This window comes from Primulina tabacum, chromosome 2, assembly GCF_025594145.1.
Source record: "Primulina tabacum isolate GXHZ01 chromosome 2, ASM2559414v2, whole genome shotgun sequence".
In the NCBI taxonomy this organism is placed as follows: Eukaryota; Viridiplantae; Streptophyta; class Magnoliopsida; order Lamiales; family Gesneriaceae; genus Primulina; species Primulina tabacum.
In genome coordinates this window covers 53707384-53728809 of record NC_134551.1, presented here as the reverse complement: position 1 = coordinate 53728809, position 21426 = coordinate 53707384, and the positions used below count along the sequence as shown (strand labels likewise).

The 21426-nt window shown below is 32.4% G+C and overlaps 1 protein-coding gene across 2 annotated transcripts; it reads right to left on the bottom strand.

Moving 5' to 3' along the window:
• Positions 1-662: 662 nt before the first annotated feature.
• On the bottom strand, positions 663-11822 carry LOC142537009 (nicotinate phosphoribosyltransferase 2). 2 transcript variants are annotated; one of them, XM_075642523.1, is made up of 15 exons: positions 11388-11822; positions 10693-10840; positions 9938-10057; positions 9662-9796; positions 9510-9571; positions 8881-8956; positions 8208-8309; positions 7489-7605; positions 6647-6705; positions 3520-3694; positions 2626-2760; positions 2457-2555; positions 1929-2028; positions 1117-1229; positions 663-987 (listed from the first exon to the last, which is right to left on the bottom strand). In XM_075642523.1, exons 1-15 carry the CDS (start codon positions 11543-11545, stop codon positions 910-912), a joined length of 1677 nt encoding a protein of 558 aa, XP_075498638.1. In that variant the 5' UTR covers positions 11546-11822; the 3' UTR covers positions 663-909. The 2 variants fall into 2 exon arrangements, with proteins under 2 accessions (XP_075498638.1, XP_075498637.1); XM_075642522.1 differs by having other exon boundaries at positions 1920-2028; positions 11388-11821.
• Between the last annotated feature and the right edge of the window lie 9604 nt (positions 11823-21426).

The window sequence follows — 21426 nt, the reverse complement described above, 5'->3', positions numbered from 1 at the left end:
TTGGTAGAAATTGATGTATTATGCATTTATTTTTTGTTAATGTATTTGTTATATTCTTGTGACTTTTGTATTCTTTTTTTCACGTGTTTATTATAATCTTGTGACATTTAGTATTACATCTGTATTCTTTTTTCACTTATTTTATCATTTTTCATCACTTTTTTTTATATTGTTTTTCCATGTTTTTCTTTTTCTTCTTTGTGCATTCTTTTGATCTTTAGTATTAATTCATTCAGGTATAACTTTCTTAGTGTATTTTAAAAATATATATTGGACTTGGCACTTGTATAAAAAATTGTAACTAGCACAACTTAAATATTTTAAAAAAGTTCTAACTTCTTTTCAAAAATGATTTTTATCGACCAAGTCTTGATTGCTTTTTAGAAAGCATAACTCTTGTTGTGCTTAACCAATTGCTGACTTAACTTATATCTCCTGAATATTTGTACATTTCTTCAAGCCGATTCAGTTAATACTTGATATAGTCATCACACAATATCCAAATATTAGAACTTGATTTTTTTAAAATTATAGATGCATTCTATTTTAATTATATGCTACTATGTTGATGTGGATATATTACTTGCAAATTTTAACAGTTCTAAATTTATTCTATATTTGAGTATTAGACATCTATAAACATATAAAATAGAATAAAGATGTATCAGTTCAAATGGGAATATTTCCATCATATGTTGAGTTTACTTGCATTTGTTGTGTTCATTTACAATTTACATGACAACACTCATTGATTGACATATGGTTTTATCAACACAAATACTGGAAAGTCAGAAACCTGAAAGAAATTTATATTGGACCCAAATTTTACGTATAGGAGTAAATTTCTGTGCTCCTTGCGGGTGGTTGGTTCCCTGTTAGAAGTTCCCTTCCATTTCTCATATCTCACATTCACTGCAGCTCTCCGACTGGTGCTTCATTGAGCCACAAGAAATGAATGAAATCATATAATTTTGCACTTACACTAACCTGCCCACAAGATGAAGTAACAGATCAGTGGGATTTTGCTACGAGAAAACAAAATTGGAAGAAAAAATACCTTTGTTTTTTACTGGTGGAAAAAAAAAGGTATCAGCAAGTGTAAATTACTGGATGTACCTTGTAAGGTGTTGGGTTCAACCTTCTCATGTGGTCGGGTCGCATCCGATCCAGTTGTTTAATGCATCGTTCTCTGATAGATTTTATGGGCGGTAACTCTTCTCTATCTTTTCCTACAAATATCCAAAAAAGCAAACATTGTTAACATGATGATTAATCAATAATAAGGATGACCTCTATAAATATTGCATAACGCTAACAAGGAAACGACCAAGATACAAAAAAGTAGATTGAGAAGATGCGTGGTAGCTGTATTACATGGATTTTGTTCCATTGACACAAAACAAGAAAGTGTTCACATATGAAAATACCATAGCTTGCAGAAATTGATGGCTCATCCGAGAATTAAATGTCAGCAAGATGAAGTGCCGCACCAAGTATGATTCTACAGCATGGAAATTTAATTTTTGGGTACGGAAGATGAAAGTGTTTGCTATCATTTGCCGCCAGTAATATGGGGACGGATATCTAAAATACACAAATTATGTCTCCTGGAAAATGCTGTCATACAGATATGATTTCAAAGTGGAACTCACTTTGAGAACCCAACTAATGCCATGGGTATTATATGTTGAAAAGGAGGTGCTCCATTTTGTTTTTCCAAAAAAATCACTTTCCAACTTGCTAGTATACCATCACTGAAGAGTCGAGAAACTAATTCCATCATCGTGCAATTTCGCATATGCATATACGGCATCGAGATGCCAAGAAATTTTAAGCTACACATTGGCCAAAAAAACGCCATGCAGTTAATAGAGGTTTAGCAAATATCATGGAACAACACCAGAAACCAAAGACTACACCTGATTTACCGGGCCAAAAACATTTCATAAGCTCCTCAACATGCTGTGGCACCACATATGCTCTTTTGGATTCATTGAATGGATGGCGACACAAAATTCTTTCACCTACCTGAATTTCAGAATTTAAAGCAATAGTTGAGACACTGAGTGGTCATGCTGAGAGGCGAGATCATTTATTACACAAGTAAGCAGTGCAATTGCAACGAAAACTAGCAACTCGTACTTATGCAATCGTTTTACCATCATAATTAAATGCTGCTAAAAACCTAACTTCCTTTAGCACGATAAATTTTTTTGGCAGACTTAAGTATTTCATAAGGATGCCGCAAGATTCTTACTTCCAACTTAGTTCGACAAGAGTGTGTAAAACAATCTCAGTTGTGACACATTCAATAGGAGTCCATATATCATCGAATCCACTAAAAGATACAAACACTTCTTTTTCAGAAGTACGGAGTAAGAAGGAATATCTGAGAGTAAAGGAAGTTCCATGGAATTCAATATAGCGTTAAGAAAGTAGAGAAATTAAAGAAGTACCTTGGGAGGTGGTTCATTTTCCCCGGTCATAATATCCACAAGAGGGTACCCTTCCTTCCCATATAATCTGTAACATCTTTTTTTGCATGGAATGGAGACCTGAAACAAAAGTTTATGAATGAATTTCTATTCTAGATTATAGTTCGATGTGATATCATGAGGATCAAACCTTTGAGACATCTTCAGAAAGTTTTATACGGGGTTGGTTGTTTATTTCGACCAGTTTGAAAACAACACCTAAGGCAGGTTGAGCATAACACGTAACCAAATGAGTCCCAATTCCAAATGCATCAACTTCATGACCCTGGCGAAAACATAAAAAAATGGGGAAAAAAAAGCAAACCGAACAAATAAAAAAAGTTAAAAAAATAAATAAATAACAAAAGGTTGATAATGAAAAATATATAATCATTAGCATCGACAAGAACTTCCATCAACAAACAAGAAATAAAAGCCTCTAAAAGGTGACCAACTTTTACTCACTGACCTCATTCTCATTCACATATTCCAGTTACATTTTCTTCCCCAAAGAACAAACTTTATAGATTAGAAATGCACGTGGTAGGGGCTTTAAAAAGAATATTCCCCAGAAAAATTTATTAAAATACAAATTCATTTTGAGCTCCTTGGACTGTAGAAGCAGTTTACAGATTGTAAAATGAGAGAATATTTTATTATATCTGTTGTTTAGTGACTCGTACTAGTTGAGCACCAAAAATAGGATGTCTCTCAATTTCATCCCAGAACTTCATGATAAAATCTCTTTAAAAGCGGAGTTGCTTTTGGTTTTCCAACCATATCATTTAGGCAAATACATGAAGGTTGTTGGCAGCTCCTAAAGATTACTGCTTTAGTAAATGGAGTTGAAAGAGACATCACATCACAGCTAAACAGGTGAACTTTGCATCAATGACTTGGGGCAATGGTGAATAAAACAATCAACTGACAATAATTTTGTAAAATTGCATATTTACAGTTTACACTGCCATGACGACATAATGACATGAGTAAATAACACTAACATATATATGGCTTTTAAAAACTAAATGCTTCTTTTCTATACCTGTTTGTTTAAAGCATCTAAAGTTTCTTCATTGAGGTCATTGCTAGCAGTGATGCTCATCTTTCCGAAATCCCAAACTCCAAATTCCTTCTCAATCACCCGAAAAAAATTTCGGGCCTCACATGACTGGTAGGCAAGATCACCGGAGTCAAGTCTGATTCCTATTGCTTTATACCTGCAAAAGGATATTTAGAAAACAAGGCCTTGGAAGGAAAATATGTTCAACCTGTAGAAGTGGGATGAATAGGAAAATACTTGTAACACGTTTTCGTCAGAGCAACGAATAGCGGTTTAAGGGAAGTTAGGTGGCTTACCTGATTTAAGAGTTATGCCTCTACAATTATGTAACTTAATCCCAAAGAAACAAGAAGCGATTTTTTTTTTTTATACGAACAAGAAACGATTAAGATCAATGACTTTAGACCAATTAGTTTGACAACGAGCGTGTATAAGATATTGGCAAAAGTTTTGACAAATAGGCTGAAGAAAGTCTTGAGCAATACAATAGCGGATAACTAATGTTCTTTTATTAAAGGAAGACAGATTATGACTGTTGCTTTATTGTGAATGAAATTATGGAAGAATATCGACGGAAGAAAAGGAAAAGCTAGGTGCTTAAAGTTGACTTGGAAAAGGCGTACGACAACGTCGATTGTAGACTTATGGATTTTGTGTTACAAAAGAAAGGGTTTGGAGATAGATGGAAGAGGTGGATCATGGGGTGTGTTTCTAATGTTTCTTTCTCGATATTTATCAACGGAAGGCCGCGGGAAAAATTTAAAGGGGAGAGAGGCCTCAGACAAGGGGATCCATTATCCCCTTTCCTTTTTAACCTAGTCGTTGATGGTTTGGGGTGGGTGGTAGACAAAGCCAAGGCAGTTAACGAAGTAAGAGGGCTCGAAATAGGGAGAGAAAAAATAAAGATTTCGCATATCCAATTTGCGGATGATACCTTGTTCTTTGCCCAGTCAGAGAGGCATGTGATGGCACTAGTGGAAATACTCAACTCTTTTGGGTCTTAGATTCGGCTTGAAAATTAATCTGGGAAAAAGTGTTGTGTTGGGACTGAATTTTTCGGAAGAGGAAATTGATGAATTGGCAATAGCAATTGGGTGCAAAAAAGATAATTGACCGATTCCGATTAAGTATCACGGGTTCCTTTGGGAGGCAATCCTACTATTTCAGACTTCTAGGAACCCGTGGTATCCAAAATGTCCAAAAAATTAGCAAGTTGGAAAAAAAAATTTCTCTCAAGGGGGTGTCGACTTACTTTGATAAAGCCGGTGCTAAGTGCGATACCATCTTATTTCATGTCTCTCTTTAAAGTGGCAATTCGGGTGGCCAAAAGAACGGAAAAATTGATGAAGGACTTCTTGTGGGATAGAGTAAACGGGGAGACGCATTGCCATGTCGTTGGGTGGGATCAAGTGTGTAAACCGAAGGACAGAGGAGGCCTGAGATTGGGGAATATTTGTTTGAGGAACAAGGCATTTCTCGGGAAATGGTGGTGGAGATGTTCAGTGAAAAGGGAGACGTTGTGGAAAAAAATAATCAATAGCATTTATGGTCTTCGAGAGAATGGGTGTGACATGGGGTTGGCTAGGATCTCGATATTCAGAAGCCCTTGGAAATTTATCTCTCGTTCTTACCCGACTTTTCATCGATTGATTAGGGCGATGCTAAAAGAGGATAATATCATTCGTTTTTGGAAGGATGATTGTAGGGGGGTTCATCGTTTAAAGATCGATTTCCATCTCTGTTTCAAATATGCACCTTAACCAACAAACCGATCCGTAACTTTGTAGATGTTGTTGATTTCAGAGTTTCCAATGGGATGTGCGGTTTAGAATAGACTTTAATGAGGTCGAAGTAGGTGAGTTCACTAATCTTTTAGGGGTATTAAAGGCTGTTAAGTTGGAGTTGGGCAAGGAGGATTTTAGAGTTTGGTTGGGGGATTCCTCCGGGTTGTTTTCCATGCGATCTTTCTACGACTCTTTTTTCCCGCTTTCTAGCTTCCCTTTATTCTCCTACTATTATAATATCTGGAAAGTACCTATCCCGCATAAGGTTCAAGTTTTATCGTGGATCGTGGCTTTGGGGAAACTGCCCACTTGTGACTCAGTGCAAAGAAGATGGTCTGCTTGTGTCTTATGCCCACAATGGTGTAGCTTATGTCGAAAACAAGAGGAGAATCAGGACCATCTATTGGTGCATTGCTCTTTCTCGAGTGGTATTTGGATGAAAGTGTTGCAAGAGCTGGGATTTCAATGGAATTTTCAGAATAAGGCACATGACCTGTTTATATGAAGCCAGGATTTCCCATCGGGAGAAGATTTACGAGCTTTTGGTATATGGTAATTCATTGCATCTTTTGGTCGATATGGTTGGAAAGGAATAATAGAATATTCGCAGATTTGTCGGAGTCGGTGGACGAAGTCTGGGAGAAGATAAAATTCAGACTGGCGACTTGGACGACTAAGCTGCCAGAGTTTAATCACTTATTTATTTTAGACTTAGTTAGGGATTGGAATTTTATATGGTCAAGATAATAGTGTTGTAGTGTTTTTTCAATCTCCCTTGTAACACGTAACCACTCTATTATTATAATGAAGTCTAGTTTTCTATCAGAAAAAAATGTCGAATCTATTCACACAAATGTTGCAAATTTTTCATGTGCTGGAAAGGAGTAATCCACCTTCAATGTTTCAAGAATCACATATAACCAAGAAGTAACCCAATAATTTCTAGAAATTATTCGAACAGTAAAAAAGCTATAAGATTCTAGTTAATCGTGTACTGCATACAAATATTATAGCTCAGCTCCGATCTTCTAGCTGTTGTCTTGGAGCTGTTTGAAACCTCAAATCCTATCATAGTTAGAAAACTATCCATCCATCTATGATGTCTTTCCATGACATCACCTGATACACCGATACTTACTCAATGTTTGTACTATTCACGATAGATATTTGCAAAACTATATTGAAAGAAACACAATTTCCAAAGAGGCTACACATGGTGGACCATCGTAACAAATATTAAAAACTGAAAAACAAGTACACACTAAAGCTAGCATAGATAGGATACATGCATAAAGAACCAACACATGAATAAGACTTGGACGCACCCCAATTCGTCTAGAGCTAACGCCACCGCACAAAAATTAGGAATACCACTTCTCATTACCTGTTAAAAAAGATTACAAGAGTCACTTCATGACAGAAAAAATAGGAACTGGTATTGAGATTGTGAAGAAAATAAATGAATTTACATGTCTCACGTAACTTTGCCAGTATGCTACGCCACATGGATTCTTGTGCGCGATCAATTTAAAAAAAATTAAAAAGGAATTCGAAGTATTCACATGGTTCTCAACATATAAATTCAATCTTCTCCGAGATAAGAATATTGCAATCTGGAAATATCAACTTTAGTTGTTTATTTGTCATAAAGGATAGATTGCTGCTCTAATGAGAAAAAAGTAGATAGGCAAACTGAGAAGCCGTGCTAAAACTGAAACAAGTACACCAAATGAAGCTGAATGAAATGAAAGGATCTATACAAAACTACAGAGATAAAATGGACAAAAACTTTTGGAAAAACTCATCTGACCACTGTAGTTTTCAACTTAGAAAATGTAAACATTACTGAAAAGATTTGCTGCTTTGTTACCCTAAAGGTTGAATAGTATGCATCCAGGGCCCTTAATTATATAATTAGAGAATACACCTGAGTGACATTATACAATTCCCCTGCCCCACATACTAGTAAAAAAAACAAAGATGGGCAAAGGATGAATTGTCATGGAGGTGGTAATTCAATGGATCAGTATCTGCATGGAATTATTACATACTTCTTGATAACCACTGACCAGAAAGTCAGGAAACATGCCGTTCCAAAAATAAAATATTATCGAAAACAAGACAGCATAAGCAAAGAGAATCCATTGAGCTAATAAATTTCACTTACGTCATACGTGTCGACAAGGGCCAAAAAGTTTCTTGGAAAGGCAAGAGCATACGAGATGAAAGCAGCCAGCTCACTTTGATTTGTTTCACCAAAAATACTGTCCAATAAATCTGAAAACTGATCAGATGAAAAGGTTGAATCAGTGAACACCATTTTAATGCAAAGATTTCTCAATACATTAAAACTATACCAGAAAGATATCTCAACCTTTTTAGTCAGGTGATGTGATATTCAACCTCATCTCAACAAATTACAATAAGAAAGTTACAGCGCAATTTTATTATAATTTGGGACAAGATAATAAGAAAATAAAGATCATGCTCATTAAAAACTTTAAATTCTTTAGAACTTAATCCAAAATTTCAGAACGTTGCACACAGAATAAGAATTGAAGAGCATCAGTGTTAGGGGATACTTGTACTTTACACCAGAGTAAGTGATTTTGTTAACTTGTGATTTATGGGCATATGCAGTTAAAATGTACTGATATAAGTTTTGGTCTAATGTTGGGCTATTTCTTAGGCTTTATGATATCGGCCCCTACCCCCTGGCCTTGCATGAACTGAAAAATAAAATATGTGGGACTCCACAAATATAATGAACACAAAAAACAATTACCAAAATAAGAAATAGAAAGTCCATGTTTCTTACCAAAAGCGGAAATGAAGTCGAAACCGAACAAAAGAAAATGTAAAGCAGTAGGGATATATTAACTGCACCTTCAATTTTCTTAACCAAGAGTGCACCAAACTAACAAAATCTTCACAAACATTTGAGCCATCAGAACTATGAAGTGACTTCTTGGTGATCTCATCAAAGCTCTGCTCAGTCAAATGTTTGAAATGTCAGATCATATGCATAGCAAGTTAATGACATACAGAGCATTCAAATCATAAAATAGTAAATCTCAATATTTTATGTTTTCATTGCCATGTAGCATGACTGGCAATAAGTCAATTACAACTATCTCCCCTAAAACTTGCCTAAATAAGAAAGACCTCCACTTCAAATATCATGTATAAACACCTCCCCCATTTTATAAACTATTTATATGTTTTAAGAAATACGTAAGGCAAATATTCTAGCCTAAATTCGTGGTAACAACAAATAAAAAGATAGATGACCTTTATTCCTCACCCTAGATTCATTCCATATGTATTTGTTCAAAGAAATACTAACTTTTTCTATCAAATTAAGTATCTAACTTTTTCTGTCAAATTAAGTATCTAACTTTTTCCATCATATGTATTTAAATAACAATGAATAAAAAGATATATGAACTTTATTCCTCATCCTAGATTCATTCCATATGTATTTGTTCATAGAAAAAATATACGGCACAGGTCTTTCTGGCGAACACAGTTTATGACACGCGTAAAACATAGTAACTACCAGAAAAGAGCTGACAAATGCGTGGGAATGTGTTCCACGAAGTGGTATTCCAAATAATTTCCCAGCAGCAACATTGCTGTTAACATAAACAACAAAGACAGATAAGCTCATAAATAAAGTTCAATAATCAACCGGAGGCTAAAATAAAACTGAAGGGCAAAGGATAATTGTCCTTTCTGCATGCCTTATTTTGATTTCAAACAATAGATACATGATATTTCCCTTTTTGGGGATTAATAATTGTTTTCAAAAGAACAATAAAAGCAGTTATTGTAAATAGGATGTCTCTCATGTACGAAAAGCAAAATGCTAATAATCAACAGTATGCCACTTTTGAAATTTGACATCCAAAATTATAGGATGACAATGACATTTTTCCATTGCAACCAAAACTCAATTCATAAAATTGATTTCAGAGGTATTTTAGATTATTTATGACTAAGCATTCACACAGACGCCCGCGACTTTGACCAGGTAAAAGACTGGTAACAAAAAAGACAATGAAACCTCATGGCTCCTTTAATCTTCTGAAACTACATAGAAAAAAGGACCACAAGAAGTATAATCAAATTGACATAATTGTCAAATGAAAAAGGAAAATTCAAATTTGATGCATCACTGTGAATCACCTTGTCGCATCAAATCCACCCATGTAACAGTACTTTGAGGCACCTATACCGCCATCAGGTCCCTGCATGAAAAGCAGACAGACAATCCATTTGATAATCACAAAAAAAAGACTAGTACTTCAAGAAAAAACAAGATAGGCAATAGATAAGACCTGTGATCGTCGCAGCCCAAATTCAAGAAGTAGTTTGGACTTTCCAGCAACAAAGCGATGCCTTGCAGCATTTGTAGCTACTAAAGATGCATAATTTACTAGGTTTAAAAGTGGGGTTTCAAGCAGTTGAACCACCTTAAAAGACAAACACAATCACTCATGAGAAGCAGCAAAAGTAAAACCAATGATACAAACAATATATTAATATAGTTTTATAACTTCAAAAAGATCTCAAAAATAGATTGCTTTAAAAGGGATTGCCTGCTAGAAACTTACTGCTACTGGTCCTTCAACTCTCATCAATGGCATCCTTGGAAACACAACACAACCTTCAGAAAAAGCATATATCTCCACATCTGAACAATCTATTCTCCTCAGATAGTCATAGAAGCCAACCTAAAACAAACATTCAAAAATCATCATCATGTCCGCCACAGGAACAAACAAAACAGGACCTTGAAGTTCTTCAAGAATATGGGAAAAATAATTTATTGGTGAAGATTAATAGCAAAACAAAACAAAACAAAACAGAGCCCTTGGTCCAACAGACAGCATAGAGTCATCATCTTTTACAATGTCGATTAATACTGAGTACCTAGATAGTCACTTCCCTACAATTCAACGGGCATCTAATATGGAATATGGATGATTACAAAATCTTTGGTGGTGGACTGAACAAGTAAGTTTGTTCAAAGAAGGCATTTATTTTGATCGGCATCAACATTTGACACAAAAATTAAAGGTTCCATATCTTAAGAAGGTGTAAAATATTTCGACTATACATAAAACTCAAACAAGCATAAGTAACATTTCAAGAACACTTATCCACAGTTTACTTATCTTGATCATTTTACGCTAATCAACCAAGTCTGAAGCCGAAAGTTAAATTCCAAGGATTGATAAGACAGGCACTTGTATTTGTGTACAACACTATATCACAATTTGTCTAGAACACGTAATCAATTGTTAAAAATGTGAATTTAAAAGCAAACTACTATGTTACCATTGATATGTCAAGTAAATCGATATACCTCACATGTTGGAGGCAAAGATGATTGGACAAAGGCAATCTCATCTTCCGTAAATTTAAAATTAGCAATTAGCTTTATGCACTCTTCTAGACCAGCAAAAACTGTATATTCACCACCAAAAGGGTTCCTCCGAAAATACAAGTCAAACCTGAAAAGGGATACATCATTGCAATGAAGATGCTATCACATAAACTACGCATTCTCCTAGTAGATACATTATGGAGCAAAAATATTTCGAAATGATTCTCACGGCCAAAAATAATACTATTATATTTCGACATGGTTAAACTTTCAAGACACCTTTGAATATTTAACATATGTCAGTCATCTTTAGACAGGCACATGCAGGTGTTAGCATATGAATACAGAAGATAAAATCAGGCTCTCTCCCAGTACAATCATGTTACGACAAATCATTCTATATTTTTTTATATCAAAATTCATTTCAGTAAGGATTCAAGTACCGTCAATAATGATTAAGGAACTACATCACTGTGCTTTTCCTATCCAGATGTGTTATCTTATGCATCTTGAGTTAAATCATAAAAACTAGCCTATTGAACAGAAACTTCATAAGCGTTCAAAGGCAGGTCAGCAGACACGTATACTTTTGTGAGCAACAAATTTTGCCGTATCAACTGATAAAACAAACTCGGATAAATTATACAAAATATAGTTAAAAGTCGTATGATTACACTGCCCGTTCGTTGTGCTTGCCTCCTTTCCAATACGCATAGGCCATCGTAAACTGATAAAGATCAGTCAGTAGCGGCGTCACCATGGGATTGGTAGGCCCGTCGATGCTTCCGGACTGTCTCTCCTCTTTCCCCACGCCATTCGCCGCCCCCGCCATAATTTCTTGAGACTGCGTTGTATTAGATAGATAAATGAATTAATTACGTATATGTGGTGTAGCATACAAACACAAAGATGAGAATTGTGGGGGCAGATTAATAGGACTGAATCGTATAAAACAAAAGAAAACTCTCTCTTTGATTAAATTTGGGGTCCAGTCTCTCTTGTTTAGATCTATCGAAGCTTGTAAATAACGGCCATGTCTATGCTGCTGGGAGTGGCTTGTCTGTACATATCACGGACCGGCCGGAACTAAGTACAACTTCAATGGTCGAAACAAAGAAAACAAAATAAAAAAACAAAAGCATAAGATAATTAAAAAAAACAAACAAACAAAACAAAAAGTATAACATATTAAAAGTAAAAATTTATGATAAAAAATAAAAATATCAAACTCATAAAATATATTAAACTACACGTATTATAAAAATTTTTCCACTCAGTTATGTTTTTCTTTAGAAATTGAGAGACATATTTATAGAATTTCTTTAAAAATAATCCAAAAACAAATATATCATTACATACATCATCACAAACTAATTTTCAATATTTGCAACTCTTATTTTCAACATTCAATAATTTCAACTCTTATTTTCAACGCTCCCCTTGTGATGATGATCATGATAATTAATTGTCTTCATTACGTATTTTTCTAATGTCTCGTTAAAAATCTTACTAGGAAAAACTCATTGAGATAAAAATCATAATAAGAGAAAAAGAGTGCAGTCACGTAAACTCTCTCATGTTAACACGAATGATTCTTCACAAATTTTGTAGATTACGCATTCCAATATTATATATATGATTTCTGAATATCGTCGTAGGAAGAGTCTTTGTTAAGAGATCTGATGAGTTTTCACTTGATTGAATTTAATGAATATCAATATATTTATTTTCTCAAGGTCTTGGATGAATACGAAGAATTTAGGGAAAATATGTTTAGTTCCGTCGCTTTTTATATATCCTTCTTTCATTTGAGCAACACACGCAACATTATCTTCATATAGTGTCACAGGCTTCTTGTCGAATGATAATTCGCATAAGATTTGGATATGTTCGGTTATTGATATCAGCAACACACATTCACGGCTTGCTTCATGTATAGCAATAATATTGGCGTGATTTGATGAAGATGTTACGAGTGTTTGTTTCTGTGAACGCCAAGAAATTGTAGTGTCTCCACGAGTAAATACATATCCGACTTGGGAACGTGCCTTGTGTGAATCAAATAAGTACCCAGCATCAGTATAACCAATTATACTTTGATTGGTATATTTTGAGAGTAGGTCTCTTGTGAGACGGTCTCACGAATCTTTATTTGTGAGACGGGTCAACCATATCGATATTGACAATAAAAAGTAATACTCTTAGCATAAAAAGTAATATTTTTTCATGGATGACCAAAATAAGAGATCAGTCTCACAAAATACGACCCGTGAGACCGTCTCACACAAGTTTTTTCCATATTTTGAATACAAAAGTCCCAAGTATGTCGTTCATCGTAGATAACAGAATATATGTTTTAATTCCATTTAAGTGTCTCTTTGTTGGATATGAGCTAAATCTTGCCAATAAATTTACAATAAAAGATATATCAGGTCTTATACAATTTGCAAGATACACAAGGGCGCCAATAACACTTAGATATGGTACTTCTGGACCAAGAATAACTTTATCATCTTCACATGGACGGAATAGATCATTTTTTATGTTTAATGATCTAACAGTCATTGGAGTACTTAAAGGATTTGATGTATCCATATTAAAACATTTAAGAATCTTTAAAGTATAATTTGACTTGTGAACAAATATTCCATATTTTTTTTGTTCAATTTGCAAACCCAGACAATACTTTGTTTTTTCAAGGTCCATTATTTCAATTTCTTCTTTCAAGTACGACACAACTTCTTGAATTTCCTTATTCGTTCCAATGATGTTTAAATCATCAACATATAGAACAATAATTACGCATCATGATTTTTTTTAATGAAAACACGATGACATATTGAATTGTTAACATATCTTTTTCATTAAGTGCTCACTTAGTCGATTATATTACATTCGACGGATTCTTTAACACATATAATGATCTTTACAATTTCATATAATAACATTATCTGGGTTTTGAACTTTGTGCTTAAGACATCTTAAATCCTTCAAGGATTTTCATATATATATTACTATTGAGTGACCCACATAAGTAAGTTGTGACAACATCCATAAAACACGTTTCTAAATTTTCAGATACCGCCAAACTAATCAAATACCAAGCATAATTGCATCTATAACAGGAGAATACATTTCTTCATAATAAATTACAAGTCTTTGAGAAAAACCTTGTGCAACAAGTCGAGCTATATATCTTACTATTTCATTTTTCTCATTTCGCTTTCGAATAAAAACTCATTTGCACCCAACAGGTTTTACACCTTAAGGTGTAAGGACTATAGGTCTAAAAGCGTTACGTTTATTTAGCGAATCCGATTCAACATGGATGGCATCTTTATATTTTACCCATTCCTGTCGATTTTTACATTCACCAAAAGATTTTGGTTCATGATCTTCATTGTCATTTATGATATCAAATATCACATTGTAAGAAAATATCTTATCAATTTTTTTTATATATTTTTGGTTCCATATTTTTTCAGTTTTAATATAATTGATAGAGATTTCATGATTCTCATCAATTTGTGGTTCTAACAGAACATTTTATTCATCATGTATTTCTGTCAGAATATCATTATCTATTTTTGTGATCATTGTGTTTCACTATATTTTTCTTTTTCGAGGAATTTTTATCCTTGGAACCGATTGGTCCTTCCACGTTTCAATCATTTTATGACATCATAAGTGCCTTCAATTTATTTTTTTGGAATTTTGATCCAAGTAAGGGCATTTACAGCATGTATAGATGTTTTAGTTACCTTTTTTTGTGTATGCAAATGCATCTGGTATTTGATTTGTTATTCTTTGCAAATGCACAATTTGTTATACATCTTTTTTACATTGTTTAGTTCTCCAATCCAAATGTAACAATGATGATGTATAACATATAATTTCATTTTCGATAAGTTTCTTTTGTCCCCATAACATTGGGAAGATTTCCTCATTAAAATGACAATCAGCAAAACGTGTTGTAAACATGTCGCATGTCTGAGGCTCAAGATATTGAATGATTGATGTGCTATCATAACGATAAAAATTCCGATCTTTCTTTGAGGTCTTATTTTTGTTCGTTGAGGCGGTACAATAGGCATATATACCATACGTCCAAAAATTTTCAGATGAGAAATGTCTCGTTCTTTACCAAATGCAAGCTGCAATTGAGAATATTTATGATAGCACTTGGTCTGATGCGAATTAATACAGCAACATGTAAAATTGCATGTCTTCATATATAAACAGAGAGTTTTGTTATTCTAATAATTGGTCTAGCAATCAGTTGTAGACGTTTAATCAATGATTCAGCTAATCCATTTTGTGTATGTATATGAGCAACAAGATGCTCAACATTGATTCACATTGACATACAATAATCATTGAAAGTCTGGGAAGTAAATTCACTAATATTATCAAGTCTAATTTTCTTGATTGTATGATCAGAAATTGATTCCGTAATTTTATTATTGAGAAAATAATCTTGCAAATGCCATATTCCGAGTTGATAATAAACATACATGTAACCATCTACTGGAGGCATCGATCAATACCATAAAATATATAAATGGTGGACATGGTGAATGAATTGGCCCACAAATATCACAAATGGTGCACATGGGTGATTCAGTTTGGATTTTAGCTGGTGATGGTCTTATAATAAGTTTTCCAAGAGAACATGTTTTACATTGAAACTTATTATATTGAAAGATCTTTTGGTCTTTCAGCGGATGGCCATGTGTATTTTCTATAATTATTCGCATAATTGTTGAACCAGGATGTCCTAATCGATCATGTCAATTAATCAGTATTGAAAAATTATTAACTACCTTGTTTAATTCAATTGGACTTATATGTGTATAATGCAATACAGTATGAAACATTGGTATTTTTTCAACTACATATTTTTTTCCTGATTTATATGTGGTAAGAAACATATATTTCTCATTTTCTTCATTTATTGTCTGAGTATCATACCCATGGGAATATATATCATAAGACTCAACAAATTTCTTTTCGATTGTGGTGAATACAAAACATCATTTATCATAAATTTTGTACCACTAGGTAACAAAAATGTGCTTTACCACAACATTTGATCAAGTCTATAGGACCTAATATTATATTCACCATTGTTTTTGTTTGTTTTAGTTCCAAGAAATATCTTTTATCTCGGAGAATAGTGTGTGTTGTACCACTATCAGGTATGCAAACTTTCATGAGATTAGTTCATTGTTTAGCTTTGTTAATAGCAGTTTCTATATTTGAACTTAAAAAAATATGCAATGAAAAAAATTACTGACAACACACATGTAACTTGTTGAAAAATATCAGACATATCATAATTATACAATAAAACATTAGCATATGAGCACATGAAAAATATTTTACATTTCTATTCCACCATTATATCGATCATTTTCATAGAAATTATTCAGAAAATCTACAACATCAAAATGAGTTGAATCACTCAAACGGTCACTATATTTAGTTAAGTTAGTCTCTTTGTCTTTTCTCTTTATTGATTCTTTATAGACTTTACAAAGGTGTTCGGGGGCTCGACAAATCCGAGACCAATGTTCTGGAATGACGCATCTAAAACATGAACTTTCAAATTGTTTTGAGTGATTTTCATTAACACTCATGTTGTCATGATGCTTTTTTAGTGGGTGGTTCGTGATACCATTTTGAGACGAGTTATAGAAGTAACTATGTCGATTTTTTTCAAAACCATAGCCGCGACCACGAGCACTTCCACATCCACGACCACTACCACGACCTCGATTTCGACCTCGACCAAAACCTTGTCTTTGACTTTGATTTTGGTTTCATGTTTAAATTCATTTTACTTACAACATTTACTTCCGGAAATGTTGTTGATCCAGTGGGTCGGGACTGATGATTTCTCATTAGCAGCTCGTTGTTCTTTTCCGCCATAAGAAGACATGCGATAATTTCAGAATATCTTGCAAATCCATGCACTCTATATTGTTGTTGTAGAATTATATTTGATGCGTAAAAAATGGAAAATGTTTTTTCAAGCATTTCCGATTCTGTAATCTCATGTCCACAAAATTTTAATTGCGAGATTATTTGATACATCGCAGAGTTGTAATAACCGATTTTCTTAAAATCTTGGAATCTTAACGTATTTCATTCATCACGGGTGGTTGGAAGTATAACTTTCCTTATATGTTCAAATATTTCTTTTAATCTTTTCCATAAAGTCATGAGATATTTTTCAATGAGATATTCGCATTTTAATCCTTCATCAAAATGTCGACGCAAAAATACCAAAGCTTTTGCCTTTTCTTGTGATGATGAGATACCATTTTCTTTAATAGTCTCATTTAGACCCAATGACTCAAAATACATTTCTAAAATCGAGAGTCTATGACATATAATTTTTTTCCGTAATGTCGAGTACAACAAATTCGAGCTTTGCCAAATTTGACATGGTGGTACTATAAAAATAACAATGTATTTTATTAGTTAAAATTTTTATGGTGATAATATGATGTATAAAATGTTAATCATATTTAAATAATTATGTATATCACATCATATTATTATAACGAGGTGTCAGATATTCCTTTTATATAATAATGTGACATTATACAACTATATATATTTAATATATAGCACAATAAAAATATATAAACATTGAAAGAATCACATCACATTGGTGTCATGGACTCATTTTATATAATAACATGATATTATTCAAATAGATATATACACAATAAATAAACAGTAATACAATAAAAATATATAAGCAGTGTAATAATATAATCACATCACGTTATTATAATGAGGTGTTATAGATTCTTTTTATATAATAACATGATATTATATATTTAATATATACACAATAAAAATAAATAAAAAGTAAAATAAATATATTTACTTTTGAATATTGTTACATTTTTCTTGTGTTTTGGGGCTTGGAAAAATATGGAGAACCGAACTTTCGAGTATCATGTTAATAATGTCTTAAAAGTAAAAATCTCAAACTCATAAAATATATTAAACTATACACTTTGTAAAATTTTCTCCACTTAATTGTGTTTTTCTTCACAAATTGAGAGACCTATTTATAGAATTTTTTGGAAATAATCCAAAAACAAATACATCATTACATACATCATCGCATACTAATTTTTAATATTTACAACTCTTATTTTCAACATTCAATAATTTCAACTCTTAGTTTCAACATAAGAGGCATTTTTGGCATATAATCATAATTTATATCAGATTTGACAGTTTTAAAATAAAAACGTTGGCGCAAGTTTTAAAATTTATTAAATTTTTAATTTTATGTTTAATTAATAATAATTGATAGAAATTAATGAGAGGACATAATGTAATTTGATATGGGTAATACTGAAAATCAGTTGTAATGATAATTTTGAGGAAAAAAAGGTTTGTGCAAGGATAATTTTTTTTTAAAAAAAGTGTCATATAGGTGATATATTTTTTAATATATATGTGTGTGTGTGTGTGTGTTGATAATAAAAAAGGTTAAATAAAACTATACATGTATAAAGGAGTTTCTTTATGATATGTTGTTAAAGAAGTTTTTTGTTTTCATTTTTGATTAAAAATAAAAATAAATATATATTTCTCGAATATTGGTCGATGATTATGCTGGTTAAAGATGGTCCAATTAAAACTCAATAAATTTAGCAAAAAGCTATTAGGTTGTTTTTGTATTGAAAGATTTAGATTTGAGAAATCATTTGAACATAAGTATTTGAAATGATTTTATGTTGGAATATATTTGGAATCTGTCATAATTATTCAAAAAATAACTATTTGAGATTTGAAATCCTTTTTCAAATGCATTTGTCCAAACAAACTAATGTATTTATTATTATAGATTTGAGATTTCTAATTAATCCATTCAAATATAATGAACATCCTATGATAGCTTGCAGTTCATTAAATTGTGCGTGACATGGTCTATAGCCTATTTTTGAGCTGAATGCGAAGTACATGTGAGTCTTCTTGCAGCACTGCATCAAACGCATGATGATAGTCTTGTGATGAGTAATGAGAAGTATCGGCTAAAGTAAAACATCTACTGTTCGTTTTTCTTTAAAATATTATAGGAATTTTTTTTCTTTCTTTAACACTTTCGGCCTTTTATACTTACATATATATAAATACTTTTGCATTTTTTAAAATAAACTCACCAACTACTTTACTCAAAATCCAAAAACGCATTGCAAATCATAAAATCGTAAACGTCAAATCAAACATAAAACTAGCATTTTTCAAAAGAGTACAAATATCTTAAATCCTCTCAAGCCACTCATATGCATCAAAAGTCATAAAATCTTTAAAGTATTGTAAAGTCATAATAGTGCGGAAAAACTAGCAAGGGTTGTCAGGTTATGTGCATCATCAGTCCATCCAGTTCAACCATCAAGTCCAAATATATCAACATAAACATCCTCATCTGCATCATTCACACCTAGTGTGTCTAATGACTTAACAAACCTTAACCATTATAATAAATAATACGTATACATCCATATACAACCGTGGAAATATTTTCAATAAAATAGCTTTATCATGAACATGCATAAATTTTAAATCTTTTTTTTCATTTATATTTTTCCTTTCACCATATACGTATACGTATACATTTTTCTTTATTGAATCATGATCATTAATGGTGATTTAAGTATCAGCTGTTGGTCGATTGATCAATCTTATGTATTAACATGGTACCAAGCGGCGGGGATGATTGACGATTCGACTGAGAATAAATCTAGCAAGCGGAATAGGTCAAGTTAGAGTAAATGGATGATGAGTCCAAGTATCGCCACATAGACTAATATTTAATTACTAGAATTTATATCAATTAACTTAAGTTAGACAACATAAATAAAAAGATGATATATTGATTATTAATCTAAAATATTAAATAAAATAATTGCAACTAAAAACGAGGGATTCAAATATCAAGGAATGATTCAAATTCAAATAGATAACCAAGACACACAACGGTACCAAACTCTACTATGTTAACACATGTTGAAATTCAATTAATTATTTAATTCTTGACAATAACGATGAAATCTCTATTTTTATTTATTAAATGACCCCTCGAGTTAATAAACCTATTTAAATCTAACAGTCCAATTATTTCTAATTGAATTTAATTAGATCTAAATGCATTAAATATTCGTGAAATTTCAGTTTTCACATGAAATCGCACACTATTTCTAGTCAGTTTAACCATGTGTTGATGACGTCTATATTTAATCAATCATCTTTTGATTCGTGATTAATCAACAAACATATAAATAGTTGATGATGGTATTAACAATAAATATTAAACTAACATCAATTAATAATTAAAATCAAGAAAAATAATATATTGAAAATAAACCAAATATCAAACAAAGTATTGTTTGGCCCTATCGTGGTCTTAGTTTAAATACAATTATTTCATGAATTCAAAACAGAAGTGAAAATTCAAATTTAATTTCATAGAATAAAACAAAATAAAAAAGGAATAAGAGGAATTCTAAGTGATTTTTGGCATGCGTTGATGAATTCCTCATGCTTTTGTCTCTTATTCTCTAGTGTTGTCTTACGTGTAGTCTTTTGTTCACTTATGTTCACTTCTGTTCTCTCTCCTTTCTTATCTTCTCTCTGTACGCTTCTGCCTCCCTGTTTCTTTCTTTTCTTTTCTTTTCTCTCATCCTCTATTATGCTATCTTCCTTCCCCTCCTTCACGTCTCTCTCCTCTGTCTGCTCCCTTCCACGCTGCTTTTTTTTTTTCTCTTTTTGCTCCCCCCTCTTGCTGCTCACGTACGCTGCCTTTTATATTTCTTGCTGGGCCTAATCCTTCAACTCCTTGAAGCCCATCTCATTTTTAAATATTGTATATAAGATTGTTGAGATTTTATTTATCAATATCTGCACAGATTTTCTTCCAAAATTTCAATATTCTCAAGATAATAAAAATATTTTATTTCCTTTCTTTTGGTACTTTGTTTCTTTTGAAGTTTTGTAAAATCATCTTATCTCTCAAATTAAGATTTTTTTTCCTCTTTTATTCAAATCTACAAATATTAATTAATTCAGATAAACACAAAATTAAGGATAATAATTACAGATAAAAAATATTATAAAATAAAATATCTAAAATCTCTATAAGTTTGGGCTTATCAGCGGACATTAGCGACATTCTCACCCGTCAACTGACTCTTGGATTTACATGTCATCGTGTCATTTCGTATTTGTACACATGTTCGTATTAGTCACAATCAAATCACCACATTCAAAACATTGTATCATATCAATCACTTATAAAATTAATGCATATAACATCTTTTTGAAACCAAGCATGCAACTTATTTTTTAACACTTATTGTTTTCCATCATAAAACTCCATAACCTTTCAAAATAAACATTTTAACATTCATTACAGCATTCAGGACACTGTCAGGACGTCTAATATTTTTCATGTGTAAAATAACTGTTTTACCCCTGAAACCCTAATTTTCCAAGTTACCCTTGGACCTTAAAAAGACGACCCAAATTTATTCAAACTTACCATAACACCTTAAAATACACTCATAAATATTTCTTAGACGTAAACTTAAGATCATCGACTAAATTCGTAATTCGTTTTAAAACTTGAACCGAAGTCCCGGTTTTAACCCGAATCAACTCGAAACTTAACCAAACTTTAACCAT

Excerpts from the sequence above, each read along its gene's own strand:
- LOC142537009 (XM_075642522.1), bottom strand. The coding sequence starts at position 11,545 with ATGGCGGGGGCGGCGAATGGCGTGGGGAAAGAGGAGAGACAGTCCGGA. Across the intron at positions 10,841-11,387 it reads AAGCACAACGAACGGGCAGT|GTTTGACTTGTATTTTCGGA; the intron begins GTAATCATACGA and ends ATCCCTTTTCAG. Across the intron at positions 8,310-8,880 it reads CATTTGTCAGCTCTTTTCTG|AGCTTTGATGAGATCACCAA; the intron begins GTAGTTACTATG and ends TTGACTGAGCAG.